We start from the raw sequence: 24955 nt of genomic DNA, 5'->3' as shown, positions 1-24955 counted from the left end.
ACATAACTCCACATGTGTTCATTTATAGTTTTGATGCCTTCAGTGACAATCTACAATGTAAATAGTCATGAAAATAAAGAAAACCGATTGAATGAAAAGGTCTGTCCAAACTCATGTGACTAGAGTTGTGTGGATTCCCCACTAAAAATGTCCGTACATTCAAGTCCAGTCATTCGATTATTATAATAAAACAGTAACGTTGTTATTATGTCAGGTTTGGGACAGGTGTGATGCTGGTATGGTCACAGTGTGCACGTCTGATGTTGCTCACATGTTCAGCTCCACTGAACGCTCAGGGAGTTTTTGCATTTGCTCTAAAAAATGAGAGCGATCATTGCTTAGGAGTGCTCAGGCTTAAGTGGCCTTTTCAGAAGAATCGCTGGAAGGTGGATTCTGCTAACAAATGTCCACCTTGACCTGCAGCCATCATTTTGAGCAGATATGAAGCAAGGAGAAAAGGATCTCGGAACTCCCTGTAATCAATCTAACCCAGAGGTGTCAAACTCAAATACAGAGTGGGCCAAAATTTAAAACGGAACAAAGCCGCGGGCCAAGGTTGAACAAATTAACCTTTTAATAGGGACCCAAACAAGTTTTGCATTAAATATCGAACAAGCAAGGCTTATAAATAACTTTAGTGACATGCAAAATCCAGTTTTAAATAATAATAATTATAATAATTAAAAAAAATATCAATGGCATATCAAATACAATTTTAATAAAAATGTTATGCCTTTTTTTGTATTTGCAATCTTCTGAGGTAAATATCAAATTTTTTCTACGGGCTAATAATAAATTCGAAAATAAAATAATAATGAATGAACCAAACATTCAAGCTTTGAAGTAGCAGGAGAAAATGCATGAATAAAACGTTGATTATTGGTCAGTTTGCTGGAAGTTTGCCGGAAGATTTAGTGCTGCAACGGGTTCTGGGTATTTGTTCTGGTGTAATAATAATAATACTAATAATAATGTATTAGATTTATATCGCGCTTTTCTATTGTTAGATACTCAAAGTTTGTGGGTTCTTCCGAGGATGTTGTAGTCGTAATGATTTGTGCAGTCCTTTGAGACATTTGTGATTTGGGGCTATATAAATAAACATTGATTGATTGATTGATTGAAAGCGCTCACAGAGAAGTGGGAACCCATCATTCATTCACACCTGGTGGTGGTAAGCTACATCTGTAGCCACAGCTGCCCTGGGGTAGACTGACGGAAGCGTGGCTGCCAGTTTGCGCCTACGGCCCCTCCGACCACCACCAATCATTCATTCATCATCCATTAACCAGTGTGAGCGGCACCGGGGGCAAAGGGTGAAGTGTCCTGCCCTAGGACACAACGGCGGCGATTTGGATGCCAATAGGTGGGAAGCGAACCTGCAACCCTCTGGTTTCTGGCACGGCCGCTCTACCCACTACGCCATGCCGCCCCTGTTGTGTTACGGTGCGGATGTTTACCCGAAATGTGTTTGTCATTCTTGTTTGGTGTGGGTTCACAGTGTGGCGCATATTTGTAACAGTGCTAAAGTTGTCCATGCGGCCACCCTCAGTGTGACCTGTATGACTGTTGACCAAGTATGCCTTGCATTCACTTGTGCGTGTGTGTGTGTGTGTGTGTGTGTGTGTGTGTGTGTGTAAAAGCCACAAATATTATGCGACACGCTGTTAGTTTGGAGGAAAAGTGGACGTGACGACAGGTTGTAGAGAACGCTAAAGGCAGTGCCTTAAATGCATGCCCCCAATATAGTTGTCCAGGTGGAAATCGGTAGAAATTCGGGAGAATGGTTGCCCCGGGAGATTTTCGGGAGGGGCACTGAACTTCGGGATTCTACCGGGAAAATTAGGAGGGTTGGCAAGTATGAGTATTAGCGGTGAATGCGGTGTTATACAGCGGCACCGACGCTGTATAACACCGGCGGGCCAGCTCTAATGCTAAATTGATATTGCCTTAAGGGCCAAATTAATTACACGGCGGGCCAGAGTTTGACACCCATGATCTAACCGATATCGCACATTTCCATCGGGGCTGCTCTTGAAGCTGGAACGTAAAACATCAGCGCTGATGATATTCTCTCTCGATTGTCAGGGTGAATCAGGCGACTCAGGAGCGAACGGTAGCAAAGGCCAAAAAGGTGAAGCCGGAACTCCTGGAGCCGTGGGCCTAAGAGTGAGTCTGCCTCCCACTTGCCACTTTAAAGATGCTTCCGTGAGCTTCTGATGAGCGTTGGTGTATGCATCAGTATGCACACTGACCCCTTTCCATTTGGATTTGCTCTGCATGACTGACAAACCTGTGTGACTTCTTCTTCCCTCCCTGCTGTCTGCGAAGGGTCCTGAGGGACAACGTGGGCAAGCAGGCTCCAGAGTGAGTCTGCTTTCTGCCACAGCCTCTGAAAGTACATAGATGTTGTTTTGTTTCGCTCATTAACCACCTGTACTTTTCTTTTTTTTCTTCCAGGGTGACACAGGAGAGAGGGGGAGCCCTGGAGACAAGGTTTGACATAAATCATTCATTCTCCGTCATACCTCCCAACAACCCTCGGTTTCTCTATGGATAATTAGCAGGGATGTAATGATATCAAAATCTCGCGGTACAATATTATCATAATATTGAGGCCACAGTATAATATTATTATGGTGTATGTCTAGAAAAAATGACTTAAAACAATGTTCCAGTGTGTAAAAATCAAATTTCAGGAATGTTTAGGATAAACACACTTACTGTAATTGAACACGAACATAGTCCTCAAATGTTCCAATCATATTTTTTACCACAAACTAGGATTGTCCCGATACCAATATTTTGGTACCGGTACCAAACATTTTTCCGATACTTTTTAAATAAAGGGAACCACAAAAATGGCATTATTGGCTTTATTTAAAAAAAAATATTACGGTACATTATAGATATGTTTCTTATTGCATTCGAAGAACAATTTAGGCTATAAATAAAATGATGAACATACCAGAGAATTTGTGTTTTAGTAGTAAGTAAGCGAAATACAAATTTTTTGGTACTGGTACCAACATTTTTTCGATACTATCCAAATAAAGGAAACCACAAAAAATGGCATTATTGGCTTTATTTTAACAAAAAATATTACGGTACATTAAACATATATTTCTTATTGCATTCGAAGAACAATTTAGGCTATAAATAAAATGATGAACATATGAGAGAATTTGTGTTTTAGTAGTAAGTAAGCAAAATGCCAATTTTTTGGTACTGGTAACAACATTTTTTCGATACTATCCAAATAAAGGAAACCACAAAAAATGGCATTATTGGCTTTATTTTAACAAGAAATATTGCGGTACATTAGACATATGTTTTTTATTGCATTCGAAGAATAATTCAGGCTATAAATAAAATGATGAACATACGAGAGAATTTATGTTTTAGTAGTAAGTAAGCAAAATACCAATTTTTTGGTACTGGTACCAACATTTTTTTGATACTTTCCAAATAAAGGAAACCACAAAAAATGGCATTATTGGCTTTATTTTAACAATAAATATTACGGTACATTAAACGTATGTTTCTTATTGCATTCGAAGAACAATTTAGGCCATAAATAAAATGATGAACGTATGAGAGAATTTGTGTTTTAGTAGTAAGTAAGCAAAATACAAATTTTTTGGTACTGGTACCAACATTTTTTCGATACTTTCCAAATAAAGGAAACCACAAAAAATGGCATTATTGGCTTTATTTAAAAAAAAATATTACCGTACATTAAACATGTTTCTTATTGCATTCGAAGAACAATTTAGGCTATAAATAAAATGATGAACATACGAGAGGATTTGTGTTTTAGTAGTAAGTAAGCGAAATACAAATTTTTTGGTACTGGTACCAACATTTTTTCGATACTATCCAAATAAAGGAAACCACAAAAAATGGCATTATTGGCTTTATTTTAACAAGAAATATTGCGGTACATTAAACATATGTTTTTTATTGCATTCGAAGAACAATTTTGGCTATAAATAAAATGATGAACATACCAGAGAATTTGTTTTTTAGTAGTAAGTAAGCGAAATACCAATTTTTTGGTACTGGTAACAACATTTTTTCGATACTATCCAAATAAAGGAAACCACAAAAAATGGCATTATTGGCTTTATTTTAAAAAAAAATATTACGGTACATTAAACATGTTTCTTATTGCATTCGAAGAACAATTTAGGCTATAAATAAAATGATGAACATATGAGAGAATTTGTGTTTTAGTAGTAAGTAAGCAAAATACTAATTTTTTGGTACTGGTACCAACATTTTTTCGATACTTTCCAAATAAACGAAACCACAAAAAATGGCATTATTGGCTTTATTTAAAAAAAATATTACGGTACATTAAACATATGTTTCTTATTGCATTCGAAGAACAATTTAGGCTATAAATAAAATGATGAACATACGAGAGAATTTGTGTTTTAGTAGTAAGTAAGCGAAATACTAATTTTTTGGTACTGGTACCAACATTTTTTCAATACTATCCAAATAAAGGAAACCACAAAAAATGGCATTATTGGCTTTATTTTAACAAAAAATATTACGGTACATTAAACATATATTTCTTATTGCATTCGAAGAACAATTTTGGCTATAAATAAAATGATGAACATACGAGAGAATTTGTGTTTTAGTAGTAAGTAAGCGAAATACCAATTTTTTGGTACTGGTACCAACATTTTTTTGATACTTTCCAAATAAAGGAAACCACAAAAAATGGCATTATTGGCTTTATTTTAACAAAAAATATTACGGTACATTAAACATATGTTTCTTATTGCATTCGAAGAACAGTTTTGGCTTTAAAGAAAATGGTCAACATACGAGACAACTTGTCTTTTAGTAAGATCCAAATATAACAATTTAGCAAGCACAATGTGATTTAGCAACACTGTTTAGCGAACACTATTTTGTGTTTTACATTAGCACTTGTGGGAAGGATGTGCTAACTTAGTGTCCAAAATGAGTGTGTCAACAATTTGGACTGTCAGAAATAACAAATATTAGACATAATCAGCAACATCATTTTATAATTGTGTAGCTGCTAGAGGATTTAAGGGACTGATTAAAACCAATTCAATTGATTGGTGTCCTAAAGTGTTTTTTTTAATGACGGTTCAATATTACGGTACATTAAAAATATGTTTCTTATTGCATTCGAAGAACAGTTTTGGCTTTAAAGAAAATGGTGAACATACGAGACAACTTGTCTTTTAGTAAAATCCAAACATAACAATTTAGCAAGCACAATGTGATTTAGCAACACTGTTTAGCGAACACTATTTTGTGTTTTACATTAGCACTTGCGGGAAGGATGTGCTAACTTAGTGTCCAAAATGAGTGTGTCAACAATTTGGACTGTCAGAAATAACAAATATTAGACATAATCAGCAACATAATTTTATAATTGTATAGCTGCTAGAGGATTTAAGGGACTGATTAAAACCAATTCAATTGATTGGTGTCCTAAAGTGTTTTTTTAAATGACGGTTCAATACGAAGTTCCTGCAGTCCTGGGTTCAAATCCAGGCTCTGGATCTTTCTGTGTGGAGTTTGCATGTTCTCCCCGTGAAAGCGTGGGTTCCCTCCGGGTACTACGGCTTCCTCCCACTTCCAAAGACATGCACCTGGGGATAGGTTGATTGGCAACACTAAAATTGGCCCTAGTGTGTGAATGTGAGTGTGAATGTTGTCTGTCTGTCTGTGTTGGCCCTGCGATGAGGTGGCGACTTGTCCAGGGTGTACCCCGCCTTCCTCCCGATTGTAGCTGAGATAGGCGCCAGCGCCCCCCGCGACCCCGAAAGGGAATAAGCGGTAGAAAACGGATGGATGGATGGGTTGTTTTTTTCACATAGAATATATATTACTAAAATATTTCTTATATGATAAAAACTTCTTTAAGTATGCATTTTTTTGCCTTTTGAATGGAGTAAGTGCAGCTGCAATGAGTGCACCTTTAGCGGTAGAAATAAGTGGTTTCAATGTAGATGTACTGCACAACTGCTTCTGAAATGCCCATAAAAATGGTACAATCCACAAAACAATCGCACACAATACACCGCCACTAATAGTATTTGCTATTTTATAGTTTACGCACGGTATTTAGGATCTTAGTAAATCAGGCTCTTAGTGTGCAAGGCAACATCAGGAATAAAAGTAAGAATTTTTTTGCATTTATTTAATCGTTTAATCGTATTTATATTCAGTGTTAATTTAAGTAAACGTCCTCACTTAACACTCGAACTGGACTCACATTGCCATCGTAGAAAAATAACTCACACGTAGACCAAGGACTAACTTTACATACATCTGATTGACCTCCTCACATACAGTATGTATTTTCATACCTTGTTTTAAAATGTGATCAGGGAGAAAGAGGAGCCTCCGGGTTGGACGGTCGTCCTGGTGTGGATGGTAAACCAGGTGTTGCCGGACCACCTGGTCAAAGGGTACTGGCTCGCCACTCCCAAAAAACATACAGTATAAATATCATTAACCATAGTGGAACACATGCTGAATCATTCTGTCTGTGTGTTGTCATCTTGGTATTGCAGGGTGATCCTGGGAAGATTGGAGATGCTGGAAGAGATGTGAGTATACTGTGGAAACCTAAATTAGACGTGAGAACACAAATATAAAGAAATATTTTACGAAATTATCCTCGTCGGTTTATCGGTCGGAAGGTTCGTAGAAGGTTTCCAAAAGCTGTTCGTGTCGAATGCTTTGGCAAACTTTTTTATACTGAAGGCCACATACTGGACTTCATAGCATACTGAAAATGTAAAGTATGTGGGGGACTTATTTTTATGTTGTAAAAAAACAAACATGTATGTACATATGTATGTGTATGCATATATATGTATTTATATATATATATATATGTATTTATACATATGCATTTGTATATATATATATATACATACAATGCAATATTCAGTGTTGACAGCTAGACTTTTTGTTGACATGTTCCATAAATATTGATGTTAAAGATATATTTTTTTTGTGAAGAAATGCTAAGAAATAAGTTCATGAATCCAGATGGATCTCTATTACAATCCCCAAAGAGGGCACTTTAAGTTGATGATTACTTCTGTGTAGAAATATTTATTTATAATTGAATCACTTGTTTATTTTTCAACAAGTTTTTTGTTATTTTTATATCTTTTTTTCCAAATAGTTCATGAAAGACCACTACAAATGAGCAATATTTTGCACTGTTATACAATTTAGTAAATCAGAAACTGATGACATAATACTGTATTTACTTCTTTATCTCTTTTTTTTTCAACCAAAAATGCTTTGCTCTGATTAGGGGGTACTTGAATTAAAAAAATGTTCACAGGGGGTACATCACTGAAAAAAGGTTGAGAACACCTGCATTATATGACTTTAATTTGTTGTAATGTAAAAAAAACTCAAATTTTAAGCTGTGGTGGCTTTTATTTTGCCATGGTGGGAAAAGAGTGAGCCTAAAATATTGCATCAGCTAAGTTTGGGCTATGTGCATTCTCCCAGGGTTTACCAGGACTTAGAGGTGAGCAGGGTCCCATTGGGCCTACAGGACCTCCAGGCAATCCAGGGACACCTGTGAGTACAAATCCGTACGTTGTGCCAAACATTCCTATCAGTTGTTTAACGACATGGTGCTTTGTGCTGTTTCAGGGTAAAGCAGGTGAAGATGGCAAACTTGGGCTTCCCGGCAAAATGGTAATATATAGAATTCTACCTCACTAACACATGTAGGATATTGATGCTGCTAAGTGTTAGAAAATAGTATTAAAGCAGAATAAAATGTGCTATTTCCCGAGAAAGAAACAACGCAGGCTTTTATTTCAAGCTTGACTGCATAATGGCTGTGGTGAACAAGTCTGTAAAGTGGTGGCACTAAATTATCTGAGTGCTCCCACTGCAAAACTGGCCATTATTAAGTTTCCTCCTGGAGAGTCGGTAATGCAGTTTGTTTTTGATTACACAGGGCGAAGATGGTGTGCCAGGGGAAGATGGGAGAAAGGTTTGTGATTCTTTAGTCTTTACCAATGTTAGAAACAGGGTCCTCAAAGCCAAATTAACATTTGAGTACAAACTCTGTTTCTATATGAGGTGGGAAATTGTGGTCAGGATGACACAATGTCGAATATTTCCAAAAACAATTTGAAATGTGGACTCGTCAGACCACTGAAAACTTTTCCACTGTTCATCAGTCCATCTTAGATGATCTCAGGCCCAGAGAAGCCGGCAGCGTTTCTGGATGTTGTTGATAAATGGCTTTCGCTTTGCATAGTAGAGCTTTAACTTGTACTTACAGATGTAGCGACGAACTGTATTTAGTGACAGTGGTTTTTTGAAGTGTTCCTGAGCCCATGTGGTGATATCCTTTAGAGATTGATGTCGGTTTTTGATACAGTGCCGTCTCAGGGATCGAAGATCACGGTCATTCAATGTTGGTTTCCGGCCATGCCGCTTACGTGGAGTGATCTGTCACTCCTAATCGATAAATCTCATGAAAACTTCTTCCTCGATGTCGCTTCTAAACAACTCTGCCACCTCCAAAGGTATGCGCCGCTTCCTCTTGTCGTTTTCTGCTGCATATTTCACTACGTCCAGCTTGTAATCTGCAGTACATGATTTCCTTTTCGGTGCCATTTTTGTTCAGCCCTTCTCAGTTTTTATAAGTTACCGCCAACGATGAAATGATCCATTTTAATAGCTACGGCAGTAGCATATAGCAGTTAGCATTCCGTGACCCACAATGCACTTCTGCCATGACCCTCCCCCGCCGAATTCTTATTGGTTGACATGTGTGTGACGGTTGCTGTTATTTTCTTCGTCTCTTCCGCAAATGAGATAAATGATATTATTTGATATTTCACGGTAATGTGTTAATAATTTCACACATAAGTCGCTCCGGAGTATATGTCGCACTCCCGGCCAAACTATGAAAAAAACTTGTAGACCGAAAAGTACGATATTATTGATCTAATGTTTGTGTCAAAAGGCTGATGTTGTTAGCACTGTGCAACTTTTAAATTTTTTGAGAGGTATCCATCCAAGTCGCCGGACAAGACGTGCAAAATACATAATTGACACTTTTATTTTGTACAACCCCAAATGTTTACTGAATATTCTGAATGTGTGGTTTTTACGAATGCTGACACTGCTTTTTTTAATCCTCAGGGCGATAAAGGAGATGGAGGAGCGGCTGGACGAGATGTCAGTTTTGCCAAATCCCCTTTCAATCATCCCTCTTCTCAAGTGTTTTTGCTGTCGTTTTGTTTTGACATGGTGTCCATTCTTGGCAGTAGCGTCATGTTTGTAGCGCAGTATCAGATCATTTTTTGAGGCTGTCTGCTATTTCACATCAGCTTAGCCATTCAAGGCGTAAACACAGCGGACATCATGTACAACAGAGCTAGGTTGTGGACTTGTAATGAGCAGTAAATGCATTGTGTTGGTGTGACGTCATAGGTCAACCGGAAAAGCTGAACATTTATCCGCACTAAAGAGGGCATTAGCGGTCAAAAATACATTGTCAAAACCTGTTCGGCCCGCGGGATGAGTTTGCTAAGTATAAAAGTAAAACAAAATGTTTTACTGAAAAAAACTGCAGTTCTAAATGTGTCCACTAGATGTCACAATAGCAATTCTTTGTATCTCTATAGATCAGGGGTCGGGAACCTATGGATCTCGAGCCAGACGTGGCTCTTTTGATGACCGCATCTGGCTCTCAGATAAATCTTAGCTGACGTTGCTTAACACGATAAGTAATTAATAATTCCGCTGGTAATCACATTGTTAAAAATAACGTTCACAATATAAAACATTCTCATGCATTTTAATCCATCCATCCGTTTCCATCGCACCTGTTCAATAAGTCGCATTCATGATCAAAAGTATTTTATTTATTATCGGTTACCTTCAGAATAACAATGTTATCAAAAAAATAAGAGATGCACGCATTTAGTTGTTGTAGTCAGGAAAAGTCCGAATAAAAGAGGAGGCGTAGAATTCTCTTGTCAGAGCGTGGGACGGGACTGTACAAGGGTACAGGTCTACGAGTTTCTCCTCATTGAGCTAAATTGAATCCAGGCTCTGTTTAATTCCTTGCTTCTTGTCTGTTTAATACAGGGGTAGGGAACTTACGGCTCTAGAGCCAGATGTGGCTCTTTTGATGACTGCATCTGGCTCTCTGATAAATCTGAACTGACGTTGCTTAACACGATAAGTAATGAATAATTCCACTTGTAATCACAGTGTTAAAAATAATGTTCAAAATATAAACCATTCTCATGCATTTTTAATCCATCCATCCGTTTTCTACCGCACCTGTTCAAGAAGTTGCGTTAATGGCAAGAAGTTATTTCGGTTAGTGTGGGGCTTGCCCTCCTGGGGGTTCTTCAGACCACCAAGCACCGACATGAGAGCCTGTTTCAGGGTTAGAATATTGTTTTATTTTTCAATAAGTCTCTCAGTTACTTTCCAGCAATTGTATTTCCAGCCCCAACCCAGTCTCTCCTCCTGGCTGCTGCTTACAACAGAGCGACAGGTGATTAGATAACAAGGCCCAGGTGGGCCATCTACGCACCTGTCGCTGCAAGCCGGCAGGCCACGCCCCCTCCACAGTTAGCTTCAGAATAACAATGTTATTGCAAAGAATAAGAGACCTATTATACTCTAGAAATGTTGGTCTTACTTAAAAATGCACGTGTTTAGTTGTGTTCAGTGTTAAAAAAAATATTATATGGCTCTTACGGAAATATATTTTAGAATATTTGGCTTTTTGGCTCTCTCAGCCAAAAAGGTTCCCGACCCCTGATTTAATAGATGTCATCAGTGTTTGAACCTGACAGTTGTATTCAGTGTTAAAAATATTATACGGCTCTCACGGAAATACATTTTAAAATATTCGGCTTTCATGGCTCTCTCAGCCAAAAGGGTTCCCGACCCCTGGTGTAGATGATGCTACATCTGTAAAAATAAAAATAAACCACATGATGTTAGTTCGCTGGTTGAGGAGAAGGATTAAACTACATAAATAACATCCTGTAGTTTGATCTTGATATTATTTTTTTTAATCTTAACACCAATGAGTTGAGATGAACATTATCACATAATGTATCCAGAAAGTATACATAACGACAAAAAAAGATAGAATACTATTAATCGCAACTTGTAAGTGTAAAAAAAAACAACATTATGATTTGTATATTTTCAGAATGTGCTTGTTGTATTTTTAAACAAAGAAAACGATCTGAAATTGTCTTTATATTTAAGTTATCGTGCCGTGATTTTACCAGCCAGGTCTACTTTTGGAGTAGATTTTTCTCCATGTGGCCACCAATGTAAAATGAGTTTGACACCCCTGCATTAGAGAGTGTGCGTGGACACTAAGACTTCACATGTAGGTGTGAAAATAAAACTTTTTGAGAAATGGGACCAATTTAGTGCAATTTAGTCATTGAAATAACTCTGGTTTACTGCTGCTTCAATTGGTGTCCCTGTATCAGCTCATCCTATCCTCTACTGATCAAACTTAGCCTCTAAGAGGGAGACACTTCTGAGAGCTCCCCAGATCAGATGCCAAATGTCAGACTACTGTTCATGTGCAAATTTCTTTAATTATCTGAGAACTTCAGTGGAACCATAGCTTTGATGCTATAGTTCAGTCTCTCTTATAGCCTAGGAGGAAGTGAGCCTGAGTTGAGAGGCTCAGTTGTGTCATCTTTTTTCTTTTTTTTCAGGGCCGTGATGGACAAAAAGGAGAGCGGGGTTCAGCTGGGACTCCAGGCCCCACTGGACCCCCGGGACTACCTGGTGTGCCTGGCAGCATCGGCCCCCCTGGACAGGTGGGAGTGACATAGGACCGTATTAGACTGATAGTCATATTGTTCACATTTTGCCTCATTGTGATAATGCTGAGAGTCAAGCAGTCTGCAATGAGAATGCTGAAGGCCTGTAATAGCGTCACATTCTGCAATTACAAACCCCGTTTCCATATGAATTGGGAAATTGTGTTAGATGTAAATATAAACGGAATACAATGATTTGCAAATCCTTTTTAACCCATATTCAATTGAATGCACTACAAAGACAAGATATTTCATGTTCAAACTCATAAACGTAATTGTTTTTTGCAAATAATAATTAACTTAGAATTTCATGGCTGCAACACGTGTCAAAGTAGTTGGGAAAGGGCATGTTCACCACTGTGTTACATCACCTTTTCTTTTAACAACACTCAATGAACGTTTGGGAACTGAGGAAACTAATTGTTGAAGCTTAGAAAGTGGAATTCTTTCCCATTCTTGTTTTATGTAGAGCTTCAGTCGTTCAACAGTCCGGGGTCTCCGCTGTCGTATTTTACGCTTCATAATGCGCCACACGTTTTCGATGGGAGACAGGTCTGGACTGCAGGCGTGCCAGGGAAGTACCCGCACTCTTTTACTACGAAGCCACGCTGTTGTAACACGTGACTTGGCATTGTTTTGCTGAAATAAGCAGGGGCGTCCATGATAACGTTGCTTGGATGACAACATATGTTGCTCCAAAACCTGTATAGACATCCATCCATCCATTTTCTACCGCTTATTCCCTTTTGGGGTCGCAGGGGGCGCTGGCGCCTCTCAGCTACAATCGGGCGGAAGGCGGGGTACACCCTGGACAAGTCGCCACCTCATCGCAGGGCCAACACAGATAGACAGACAACATTCACACACTAGGGCCAATTTAGTGTTGCCAATCAACCTATCCCCAGGTGCATGTCTTTGGAGGTGGGAGGAAGCCGGAGTACCCGGAGGGAACCCACGCATTCACGGGGAGAACATGCAAACTCCACACAGAAAGATCCTGAGCCTGGATTTGAACCCACGACTGCAGGACCTTCGTATTGTGAGGCAGACGCACTAACCCCTCTGCCACCGTGAAGCCCATCCTGTATAGACAATTCAGCATTAATGGTGCCTTCACATATGTGTAAATCACCTATGCCTTGGACACTAATACACCCCCATACCATCACAGATGCTGGCTTTTGAACTTTGCGCCTATAACAGTGCGGATGGTTATTTTACTCTTTGTTCCAGAGGACACCACGTCCACAGTTTCCAAATATAATTTAAAATGTGGACTCGTCAGACCACAGAATACTTTTCCACTTTGCATCAGTCCATCTTAGATCCATCTTAGTGATGCCGGTGGCGTTCCTGGGTGTTGTTGATAAATGGCGTTCGCTTTGCATAGGTGTTGTTGATAAATGGCTTTCGCTTTGCATAGTATAGTTTTGAGATGGCATTTACAGATGTTGAGAACAACTGTAGTTATTGACACTGGTTTTATGAAGTGTTCTTGAGCCCATGTATTGATATCCTTTACACACTGATGTCGGTTTTTGATGCAGTACCGCCTGAGGGCTCAAAGGGCCGTAATATCATCGCTTACGTGCAGTGATTTCTCCAGATTCTCTGAACCTTTTGATGATTTTACAGACCGTAGACGGTAAAATCCCTAAATTCCTTACAATAGCTCGTTGAGAAATGTTCTAAAACTGTTTGACAATTTGCTTACAAATTGGTGACCCTCGCCTCATTCTTGTTTGTGAATTACTGAGCATTTCATGGAAGCTGTTTTTATACCCAATCATGGCACCCACCTGTTCCCAATTAGCCTGCACACCTGTGGGATGTTCCAAATAAGTATTTGATGAGCATTCCTCAACTTTATCAGCATTTATTGCCACCTTTCCCAACTTCTTTGTCACGTGTTGCTGGCATCAAATTCTAAAGTTAATGATTATTTGCAAAAAATAAATGTTTATCAGATTTAACATCAAATATGTTGTCTTTGTAGCATATTCAACTGAATATGGGTCGAAAATAAATTTGCAAATCATTGTATTCTGTTTATATTTACATCTAACACAATTTCCCAACTCATATGGAAACGGGGTTTGTAAATGTCTGTCTGCTGGGTCAGCAGTACAACTCTTTGTTGTCTTTCAGCATTTGCACGCAGCTTTCAAAGAGAATTGCCATTTCATGATGAAGTAATTGCTAATTTACACACCGCATGTGTCGGTTAGGTGGTGTACTTCAAAGGAAGTGAAGCAGCACCAATCCCAGGCCCGCAGGGTCCCGCAGGAACACCTGTGAGTTTGCATGATCTTAATATTCTCTTCAAATGCATGTGACATATTTTACATGCCGCACTGCTCCTTCTGCAGTGTGGTGTGCGAGGAATAATTTGGAGTCATTAAAAGTCCTTAACAGTCATTCTCACTTTTATTTCAGCCTTCATCTTGTAAGAGGCATTCATCCTTTTTTAAGTATTATATATATATATATATATATATATATATATATATATCCATCCATCCATCTTCTTCCGCTTATCCGAGGTCTGGTCGCGGGGGCAACAACCTAAGCAGGGAAACCCAGACTTCCCTTTCCCCAGCCACTTCGTCTAGCTCTTCCCGGGGGATCCCGAGGCGTTCCCAGGCCAGCCGGGAGACATAGTCTTCCCAACGTGTCCTGGGTCTTCCCCGTGGCCTCCTACCGGTTAGACGTGCCCTAAACACCTCCCTAGGGAGGCGTTCGGGTGGCATTCTGACCAGATGCCCGAACCACCTCATCTGGCTCCTCTCCATGTGAAGGAGCAGCGGCTTTACCTTGAGTTCCTCCCGGATGGCAGAGCTTCTCACCCTATCTCTAAGGGAGAGAGGAAACTCATTTCGTCCGCTTGTACCCGTGATCTTATCCTTTCGGTCATGACCCAAAGCTCATGACCATAGGTGAGGATGGGAACGTAGATCGACCGGTAAATTGAGAGCTTTGCCTTCCGGCTCAGCTCCTTCTTCACCACAACGGATCGGTACAACGTCCGCATTACTGAAGACGCCGCACCGATCCGCCTGTCGATCTCACGATCCACTCTTCCCTCACTCGTGAACAAGACTCCTAGGTACTTGAACTCCTCCACTTGGGGCAGGGTCTCCTCCCCAACCCGGAGATGGCATTCCACCCTTTTCCGGGCGAGAACCATGGACTCGGACTTGGAGGTGCAGATTCTCATTCCGGTCGCTTCACACTCGGCTGCAAACCGATCCAGTAAGAGCTGGAGATCCCGGTCAGTCCTATATATATATATATATATATATATATATATATATATATATATATATATATATATATATATATACATATATATATATATAGGACGACTTAACTAATGTAATTAATAACAAAAAAATGGTGCATGAATCATGCATGCACGTAGATTAATCATGAACTTTTATTTTTACAGTACAAGCTGTTTCACCTTAACTGCTGTATGGTCAGCGATCAGATTAATGCTTACGGTAGTACAAAATTAGAGAGGATACTCTGACTGGGGTGATCGCTAGCAAAAATACAGCCTGGAAGAACTTAAGATAAAATTGTTGCAAAGATTTGTAAAATTAAATGAATTGCTAAAATGTTTTATAATGCAAGCAAGTTATCGCCTGTGATTACCGTATTTTTGGAGTATAAGTCGCTCTGGAGTATAAGTCGCACCTGCAGAAAATGCGTAATAAAGAAGGGAAAAACATATATAAGTCACATTTTTGGTGGAAATTTATTTGATAAAACCCAAAACCAAGAATAGACATTTGAAAGGCAGTTTAAAATAAATAAAGAATAGTGAACAACAGGCTGAATAAGTGTACGTTATATGAGGCATAAATAACCAACTGAGAAGGTGCCTGGTATGTTAACCTAACATATTATGGTAAGAGTCATTCAAATAACTATAACATATAGAACATGCTATACGTTTACCAAACAATCTGTCACTCCTAATCGCTAAATCCCATTAAATCTTATACGTCTAGTCTCTTACGTGAATGAGATAAATAATATTATTTAATATTTAACGGTAATGTGTGTCAGGTTCAAACACGGATGACATCTATTAAACAAGACAAAAGACAAATAATCAAACAGAGACAGACTTCAATTTGGATTCAGATCTGAGGAGAGACATGGCCACTGCACTCTCTGTACAGTTCTGCACCACGCTCTGCCCCCCCTTCTTCCCACAGCTGCTTCCTAAGGGAAGTGGGTCGCAAACAGCGCCGCCTTCGGTTTCCGAACAGTTCAAAAAGAGTTCCATAAAATAGTTCAAAGAGAGTCCCATAAAATAGTTCAAAGTGAGTCCCATAAAATAGTTCAAAAAGAGTTCCATAAAATAGCTCAAAAAGAGTTCCATAAAATAGCTCAAAAAGAGTTCGTAAAAATACTTCAAAAAGGGTTCTTCTGGAAGTTGGGCAGATCCTGCCATCTGTCCGCTTGGAAGTCCCAGTGTCTTCTTGTCAAGAACAGAAATGTAATAAAAAGTTTAGTTTTTTTTTGTGATTATCGAGAAACAATTTTTCTGACAATGTTTTAATAATTTTACACATAATTCGCTCCTGAGTATAAGTCGCACCCCTGGCCAAACTATGAAAAAAACTGCGACTTATAGTCTGGAAAATACGGTAATTATGACCAATCTAAATTTTAAAATGTGATTTATCTGATTTGAAAAAGAACCATCGCAGTCCTATACACGGGCATGATGCGTGCAGATTTGTGCGAGCGCCTTTCTCCTCTCGATTCTTGTGTGGTTATGTTATCCCCCGCAGCATGGCCCTCCCACATGTAGCCTCAGTGATGTGTCTTTTATCTAATCTGCCCCCCTTATTCCCACAGCTGCTTCCTCAGGGAAGTGGGTCGCAAACAGCGCCGCCTTCGGTTCCCGAACAGTTCAAAAAGAGTTCCATAAAATAGTTCAAAGAGAGTCCCATAAAATACTTCAAAGTGAGTCCCATAAAATAGTTCAAAAAAAGTTCCATAAAATAGTTCAAAAAGAGTTCCATAAAATAGCTCAAAAAGAGTTCGTAAAAATACTTCAAAAAAGTTATTCTGGAAGTTGGGCAGATCCTGCCATCTGTCCGCTTGGAAGTCCAAGTGTCTTCTTGTCAGGAACAGAAATGTAATACAAAGTTGTTGTTTTTTTTTGTAATTATCGAGAAACAATTATTCTGACAATGTTTTAATAATTTCACACATAAGTCGCTCCTGAGTATAAGTCGCACCCCTGGCCAAACTATGAAAAAAACTGCGACTTATAGTCCGGAAAATACGGTAATTATGACCAATCTAAATTTTAAAATGTGATGAATCTGATTTGAAAAAGAACCATCGCAGTCCTATACACAGGCATCATGCGTGCAGATTTGTGCGAGCGCCTTTCTCCTCTCGATTCTTGTGTGGTTATGTTATCCCCCGCAGCATGGCCCTCCCACATGTAGCCTCAGTGATGTGTCTTTTATCTTATCTGGCTCCTTCCCACAGTTTTATCTGCTCGTGTTCTTTTGCCTCCGCACAAGAGACAGCCATGGCCAGAGGCATTATATTATGTTGCATTTTGGGCCATTCTCAAGAAACACCTCCCTGTAATTTTTGCGTAAATGTTCACTTTTTTTTTTTTTTTTTCTCGCAAGGGCAAACAGCTTAGATGTAGCGATTTAAAAAGTCACTTTGACCTCACTTCCTATCTTTCCTTCTGGAATAGATTTGATTAAATCTGGCACAATATCCACTTCAGCTAATTAGAATTGGGTGGTCAAAGATCACTTTGACCTCGTAAAGATCATTTTGGCTGTAATTCAAAAATAATTAATCCCCTGATTATGACGACACTTCCCATAAATGTGTAACACGGTCGAATGAGATGTTTTACTGTGGTAGCTCGGACTTCAGTTTTAATTGGATCCAAAAGGTCAGACGAATCGTACAAATCTTCCTATAAGAAATAATGCAAATCCAATGACTCTGTTCCAGACACCCAAAATATAAACACAAAGCACTCTTAATAGTGATTCATGATGATTTGCAAAATACATTGTGGATGAATGAACATGTAACATCACATTTACTTTTATCGGAGACTCGTTTGCAAAGATGAAGATAAGTGGAGAAGATAAGTGGAGACAGATGAGGGGAAGAAAAAGCCACAAGGTGCTCCCTTAGTAATTTGCTGGGACTTCTTTCCTGAATTCAGTTGTGTTACTCAACTTCTTTATCAAAGGGCTGGCATTCACAACTTTCTTTGGCCCCATGGTGGCTTATTTTGCAGCCTTACCCCATAAAAAAAAACAAAGAGACCGACTCATCGTTTACTTGGGATTATAATTGAGGCACTCGATTCTGTGAATTTTGAAAGGACAGGCTAGTTGTTTTTTGCGCAATCAGGAATGGTTATCGTTTGAATTTTAATGCAAAACTGTACATATCCCGGTCCTTAAAAAGTTAATCGTACAAATTTTTATCGACATTATTTGATTCAAATTTTGTGACGTGAGTTAAACAGAAAAGTAATTCAAGTGCATTAGTACCTCAATTTACAAGCCTAAATTGGTTTTAAATTAGGCTTAGTAAATTAGAATTAGTTTATGCAGTGCTTGGCCCACAAAACACCCTCATTTTAACCAATACATGCCTTTTAAAAAGAAAAAAAACTTTTAGGTAAGAAATAATGTATGAAAAACACAATCAAATTTACTACGATCAACTACAGTAAATGTAGTCCCATGTTAAAAGAAAAAAAAAAATATATATATATATTTATTTTTTTTAACTACTATTTTTTAAAATCTTCCTATAAATTTTTTACTGATTGTTACTCTTGGGGTCTACCAGCTGCTCAGGCAAATCATATTGTGTAAAAATGCATTTTCCCCATCAATAATGCGACATCATCGCACTGCAGGACCGGCAAGTGCACGCTCTTTCAGCCCGGCCCTCGGCCAAATGTTTTCAACCCAATGCGGCCTCCCAAGTCAAAAGGTTTGGGACCCCCTGTAATATAATTTAGTATATCAGGCCCAATGGCGCTACTGGGCCGAGGTTTACTAAAAAAATAAGGTTAAAAACCCCCAACTTAAAGCGTTGTACAGCTGTTTACCAATGTATATTATATTTATACTGTTAATATTTACGTAACTTTTACTGCAAATGCATATCGGCTCCAAATAGCGGTTATAGTGTTAGGAAATGATCAAGGAGGTGACTCCAGGATGCGGAGACGGGCAGCAACGTTGAATTACAAAAAGCGAAAAAATTTAATGAGTCCAAAAAGTGTCACAAAAGGCGATTTGGCAGAAGTGCACACCATGAATACAAAAACAGGTTCCTCAGTGGTCGGCAGGAAAAAAGGCCAGGGCGCACTGAGTACAGCATAAAGTCCAACACAGAATCCTTGTTACCTCAGGGAGGCTCGGAAACAAACACAAAGAGGTAAAGGAATAACATAAATAAGGAGAGACAACATACCAGGACTGACAAAGTGAAGCAGACGCATGCACGTGGGAGTTTCAGGAGACAAACACCGGCAAGACAAAGCTGTCAGTGACGATCTTAAATAATCCTAGGTTGAAATTGGTTGCAGGTGTGCATTAGTGTCCGCCCCTCGCTGGGGACTAATGAGCTGAAGGAAACAGACATCACAATAAAAAGGAGAAGGCAGGGAAAATGATAAAAGACAACATATACCGTATTTTTCGGATTATGAGTCGCTCCGGGGTATACGTCGCACCGGACGAAAAATTCATAATAAATAAGGAAAAAAACATATGTAAGTCTCATTTTTGGAGGAAATTTATTTGATAAAATCCAACACCAAGAATAGACATTTGAAAGGCAATTTAAAATAAATAAAGAATAGTGAACAACAGGCTGAATAAGTGTACGTTATATGAGGCATAAATAACCAACTGAGAAGGTGCCTGGTATGTTAACCTAACATATTATGGTAAGAGTCATTCAAATAACTATAACATATAGAACATGCTATATGTTTACCAAACATTCTGTCACTCCTAATCGATAAATCCCATGAAATCTTCTTCCTCGATGTCGCTTCTAAACAACTCTGCCAACTCCAAAGGTATGCGCCGCTTCCTCTTGTCGTTTTCTGCTGCATATTTCACTACGTCCATCTTGTAATCTGCAGTACATGATTTCCTTTTCGGTGCCATTTTTGTTCAGCCCTTCTCAGTTTTTATAAGTTACCGCCAACGATGAAATGATCCATTTTAATAGCTACGGCAGTAGCATATAGCAGTTAGCATTCCATGACCCACAATGCACTTCTGCCATGACCCTCCCCCGCTGAATTCTTATTGGTTGACGTGTGTGTGACGATTGCTGACATGTTCTTCGTCTCTTCCGAGAATTAGACAAATAATTTTATTCGCCGTTTTACGGTAATGTGTTAATAATTTCCCACATAAGTTGTATATGTCGCACCCCCGGCCAAACTATTAAAAACTGCGACTTATAGTCCGAAAAAACTAAATCTGTCGTTCCCGAATACTCACCTAATTTTTTTTCCCATTTCGACCTGTGCCATTACGGTAGAGAGTTTCAGTAGCAATCGAAAGTGAACACTTTCATCAAAAACTGGGGCAGACAGAACCTAACAGTCATTGGTCAAATGACATCATGATTTGAAATGTATTTGGTCTTTCTTTGCAAAAGCGCTTTTGGCCATCATTCACTGTAACATCCCAGGCTGGGGCACAGGGGGGCAAACTCAGAGTTGATTTAAAATGACTTATTCATAGTCGGCTCATATTTTACCGAGCCCAGGCTGACATGCGGCATAATTCACGCTCTCCTTGTCCTTCAGGGTGTACCAGGGATTCCTGGAGCTCTGGGTTCCCGAGTAAGTCGTTTACACTCTTAAATAAGTGGCCTTTTATGTCTGCTGTTGACCTTTGAACTTTTCTTGTTCCAGGGTGAGAGAGGTCCTCCGGGTCTAAAAGGGGAAACTGTAAGTTCAGCGTCTTCTCATGCGATATATCAAAAAAAAAAGTGGTGTCAGTTGCATTGGGGCTTGTTTTTTCTCTTTTCTTTTAGGGAGATCCAGGAGAGGACGGAGCACCTGGCAAACCTGGAAGTGCCGTGGTAATACATATATTTATTCGACCTGCTGGGCCATCCTTAGCTAACAATATCCCCCTGATTTATGCGTGTGTTCCACTGAGCAGGACGTACAGAAGGCTCTGGCCAGCCTCGGGATTCAGGTATGTTCTTTCACCCATTAATCAATTTATATTCCTTAAAAGTGTTTTCAGAGATTTTTACGGCATCCATTTTTTTTACATTTTTGCCTATCCTTCACAATCATTACGAAAGACAAGACGACGGAGCTTTATTTTATTTTAAATAAAACGGGAGACCGGGCTTTCTGCTCCGCTGCTCCCATTCTGTGAAACGCTCTCCCTGACCACCTGAGGGCACCTCAGACTGTGGATCCTTTTAAAAAAGGCTTAAAAACTCTTCTTTTTAAAAAAAAAAAAAAAAGCCTTTTTATAGATACATGCATACTTGTTCTAGCTATTAGGCTGTTCTAGTTTTTATATTTTATTTATTTTTATTATATTTTTATTATTATTATTTTTTTAATAAACTGTAGCACTTTGAGGTTGTTTGCTCAATGTAAAGTGCTTTTTACAATTAAAATCTATTATTATTATTATTAGTATAAATGTAAATATACTGTAAGTTCACTTACACTGACGTCAGTGGAGTGTCCTCTATTCCGCCCAAAAAAACCTAAAAAAATAACCATTCATAAAGGGCCAAAAATACTTCATTTCCATACATATCATGACTTGAATATTAACCAAGTATTAGTCAGTGGTTTGCCGTCAGGGCCAGCAAGGCCTTCTCTGCTGGCCTAACATAAATCATTAATAATAAAAGTTAATTTTATTTATAATTGACATTCTGTAAATATATACAAGTATTTAGAATATTGTTGCTCTTTTAAGTTAAAGCTTTTATCCAATCAGAATTCAGCTCGCTTGTTGCCAGCGCTGTATGAATTTTGCCGGAGGACCTTCTCATCCAACATTAGCGAGGGCTTTGCAGTTTTACGAACGGAGGACATTCAGCTAACAGACAGTTGCGATCAGATCACAAGTTGTTGACAGTAGCCTTACGTTGAACGTGACTGTGATTGGATACTCACTTGTCACGCCCGGGTATCTAATCACAAGTTGTGATTTTACGAAAGCAGAAAAGTGGTATAGAAGCCATACCTGGCCAGCGGATGTGCTTATGTGCTTCATTGCAAACTGCATCAAAATGAACCACGCTGTGTGCTTGTGTGTCAGAAGTGGTTACAAGTGGCTATTTAATAGATACGCAGCATTTAGGTCTCATTTTTAATAGCTCACTTAGGGGAGCGTGTTGCGGAAGGCCATGTTGTGAGTTATCCAGTGAAAGGTTGTACAAATACTTTCAAGTTAAAATCCTCATGTATCGCTTACATGCGGAGGTGGGTAGTAACGCGCTACATTTACTCCGTTACATCTACTTGAGTAACTTTTGGGATAAATTGTACTTCTAAGAGTAGTTTTTATGTAACATACTTTTACTTTTACTTGAGTATATTTATGGAGAAGAAACGCTACTTTTACTCCGCTCCATTTATCTACAATCAGCTCGTTACTCGCTACTTTTTTTTTTTATCGATCTGTTAATGCACGCTTTGTTTGTTTTGATTTTGTCAGACACGCATTCAAAGTAGGAACTACGCATGCCTGCGTTTCACCAATCAAATGCAGTCACTGGTGACGTTGGACCAATCAAACAAAACCAGGCGGTCACGTGACCGTCACACGTCGAATCCGACCTAAAAAGTTGAAAAACTTATTGGGGTGTTACCATTTAGTGGTCAATTGTGCGGAATATGTACTGTACTGTGCAATCTACTAATACAAGTTTCAATCAATCAATCAAAAGTGTAAAGGGAAAAAAGACACTTTTTATTTCAACCGTACTTCCCGTCAAAAGCCTAAAGACTGATCGCACAGTTCCTGTCTTCACAATAAAAGTGCCGCTCCATCGCGCCTGCTCTAACAAAATAAGAGTCTCCAAAAGCCAGCGCAAGCAAGCGAGCAAACTACGGAGTTTGCCGCCAATGTATTTCTTGTAAAGTGCATAAAAACGAATATGGAAGCTGGACAAATAAGATGCCAAAAACCAACGACATTCATGTGGTATTAGACAGAAAAGAGGAACTTTTTTTCAGCACTACGGTCTGATTCCGATCAATACAAGTCATCAGAATCAGGTAATACACCAACTTATATTTTTGTCTTCATGAAAGATAGGAATCTATATGTTAAACATGCATGTATATTCATTAAAACACCTTTAACATGTGAACAAAAACGGCAAATAAATAACTATAAATTATATACTGTATATACATATATATATATATGATATGTGTGTGTATGTATATATGAGGTAGATCACCTCGACTTGGTCATTTAGTGATCAATTGTAGGGAATATGTACTGTACTTTGCAATCTACTAATACAAGTTTCAATCAATCAATCAATCAATCAATCAATCAATCAATCAATAAATGCCTACTGAGCCTATGGTGCTGTTAAGTTATTGTGGCTCAATTTGCCTTAATTTTTTTATTTTAATGTATTATTATCTAATATATATTATTATTTTAGTTGCTTAAGAGATATTCCTGGCTATGAATTTGCTCATTGCTATTTTTATGTTTTTGTGCGTTATTTGTTGCCGTAATCATTAAACAAGCAGGTTACTCATCAGTTACTCAGTACTTGAGTAGTTTTTTCACAACATACTTTTTACTTTTACTCAAGTAAATATTTGGATGACTACTCCTTACTTTTACTTGAGTAATACATCTCTAAAGTAACTGTACTCTTACTTGAGTACAATTTCTGGCTACTCTACCCACCTCTGCTTACATGTCATGGAAACAGGCATTTTTTGCAGATACTAGTGTTGATAACAGGTCAGCGCAGTGTAAGCGTTCGTGCCTCGCAGTTAGGAGGTTATGAGTTTGATTTCTATGCTAGGGATCTTTGAAATATTCCGCCATGAATGCGTGGCTTCTCACCGGGTACTCAGACTTCCTCAGACCTCCAAAGTTATGGGGATAGGCTGACCGGCGACACTAAAATTGGCCCTAATTTCAATAGTTTGAAACCACAGCTGCCAGTATTTTACCATAAATTCTATAGGTTTTTTTCCATCCATCCATCTTCAATTGCTTATCCGGAATCGGGTCGCGGGGACAACAGTTCCAGCAGAGACCCCCAGACTTCTCTCTCCGGAGCAACATTAGCAACTTCCTCCTGGGGTATCCCGAAGCGTTCCCAGGCCAGAGAGGAGATGTAATCCCCCCATCTGGTCCTTGGCCTGCTGCTGGGGTCTCCTCCCAGTGGGACGTGCAACGAGGACCCCCCCTAGGGAGACGCTCGTGAGGCAACCGCACGAGATGCCCGAACCACCTAAGCTGGCTGCTTTCCAAGCGAAGGAGCAGCGGCTGTCAGGATTATTTGGTGACGAACCCCAAGATGCAGAGATGGAGGCAGGCATGGAGTGAGAAAACATGATTTAATAAAGATACTACGACAAAATCAAACAAAAGGGGTACTAACACAAAGCGCGCACGAGGCGGATAAGAAACTAAGGGTCTTTAGCATAGAAGCTAGCAAGAAACAAAAAAGGGCCTAGCGTGGAAGCTAGCGGGTTGCAAACAGGAAAGCAGAAGTCGTTACTTGTAGAGTGAAAACAAAACAGAAGCAGGGAACAAAAGACAGTAAGTTACAAACAAACGAATGTAGCTTACCGCTACGCTGCAATAAAACGACAGCAACGACAATACAATACAATGATCCAGCACTGACTGGAGGAACAAAGCAGGTAAAGTAGGAGCTGGCTGATTGACATCAGGTGTGACCAGATGCCAATCAGACGCAGCTGAGTGAAAACAGGACACAGGGAGACAAAACAGGAAGCTGAACCAAAATAAGAGCACTAGACAGGAACTAAGGACAGGAAATACTAAACACACAGA

At 39.1% G+C, this 24955-nt stretch overlaps 1 protein-coding gene across 1 annotated transcript in view; it reads left to right on the top strand.

The window, feature by feature from the left end:
• Positions 1–24955, top strand: part of col7a1 (collagen, type VII, alpha 1) — a 196503-nt gene that overhangs the window by 106030 nt on the left and 65518 nt on the right. Inside the window, exons 57-71 of the mRNA XM_061889781.1 lie at positions 2089–2169; positions 2332–2367; positions 2461–2496; positions 6387–6467; positions 6573–6608; positions 7534–7605; positions 7681–7725; positions 7994–8029; positions 9193–9228; positions 11757–11861; positions 14093–14158; positions 20722–20757; positions 20830–20865; positions 20952–20999; positions 21083–21118. Coding sequence (XP_061745765.1) covers positions 2089–2169; positions 2332–2367; positions 2461–2496; positions 6387–6467; positions 6573–6608; positions 7534–7605; positions 7681–7725; positions 7994–8029; positions 9193–9228; positions 11757–11861; positions 14093–14158; positions 20722–20757; positions 20830–20865; positions 20952–20999; positions 21083–21118 — 786 coding nt within the window. The remainder of the gene's footprint in view (positions 1–2088; positions 2170–2331; positions 2368–2460; positions 2497–6386; positions 6468–6572; positions 6609–7533; positions 7606–7680; positions 7726–7993; positions 8030–9192; positions 9229–11756; positions 11862–14092; positions 14159–20721; positions 20758–20829; positions 20866–20951; positions 21000–21082; positions 21119–24955) is intronic.

The sequence above is a fragment of the Nerophis ophidion genome, linkage group LG02, assembly GCF_033978795.1.
Source record: "Nerophis ophidion isolate RoL-2023_Sa linkage group LG02, RoL_Noph_v1.0, whole genome shotgun sequence".
NCBI classification, from domain to species: domain Eukaryota; kingdom Metazoa; phylum Chordata; class Actinopteri; order Syngnathiformes; family Syngnathidae; genus Nerophis; species Nerophis ophidion.
The sequence above is the reverse complement of the archived record's forward strand: the minus strand, read 5'-3'. Positions and strand labels throughout refer to the sequence as shown.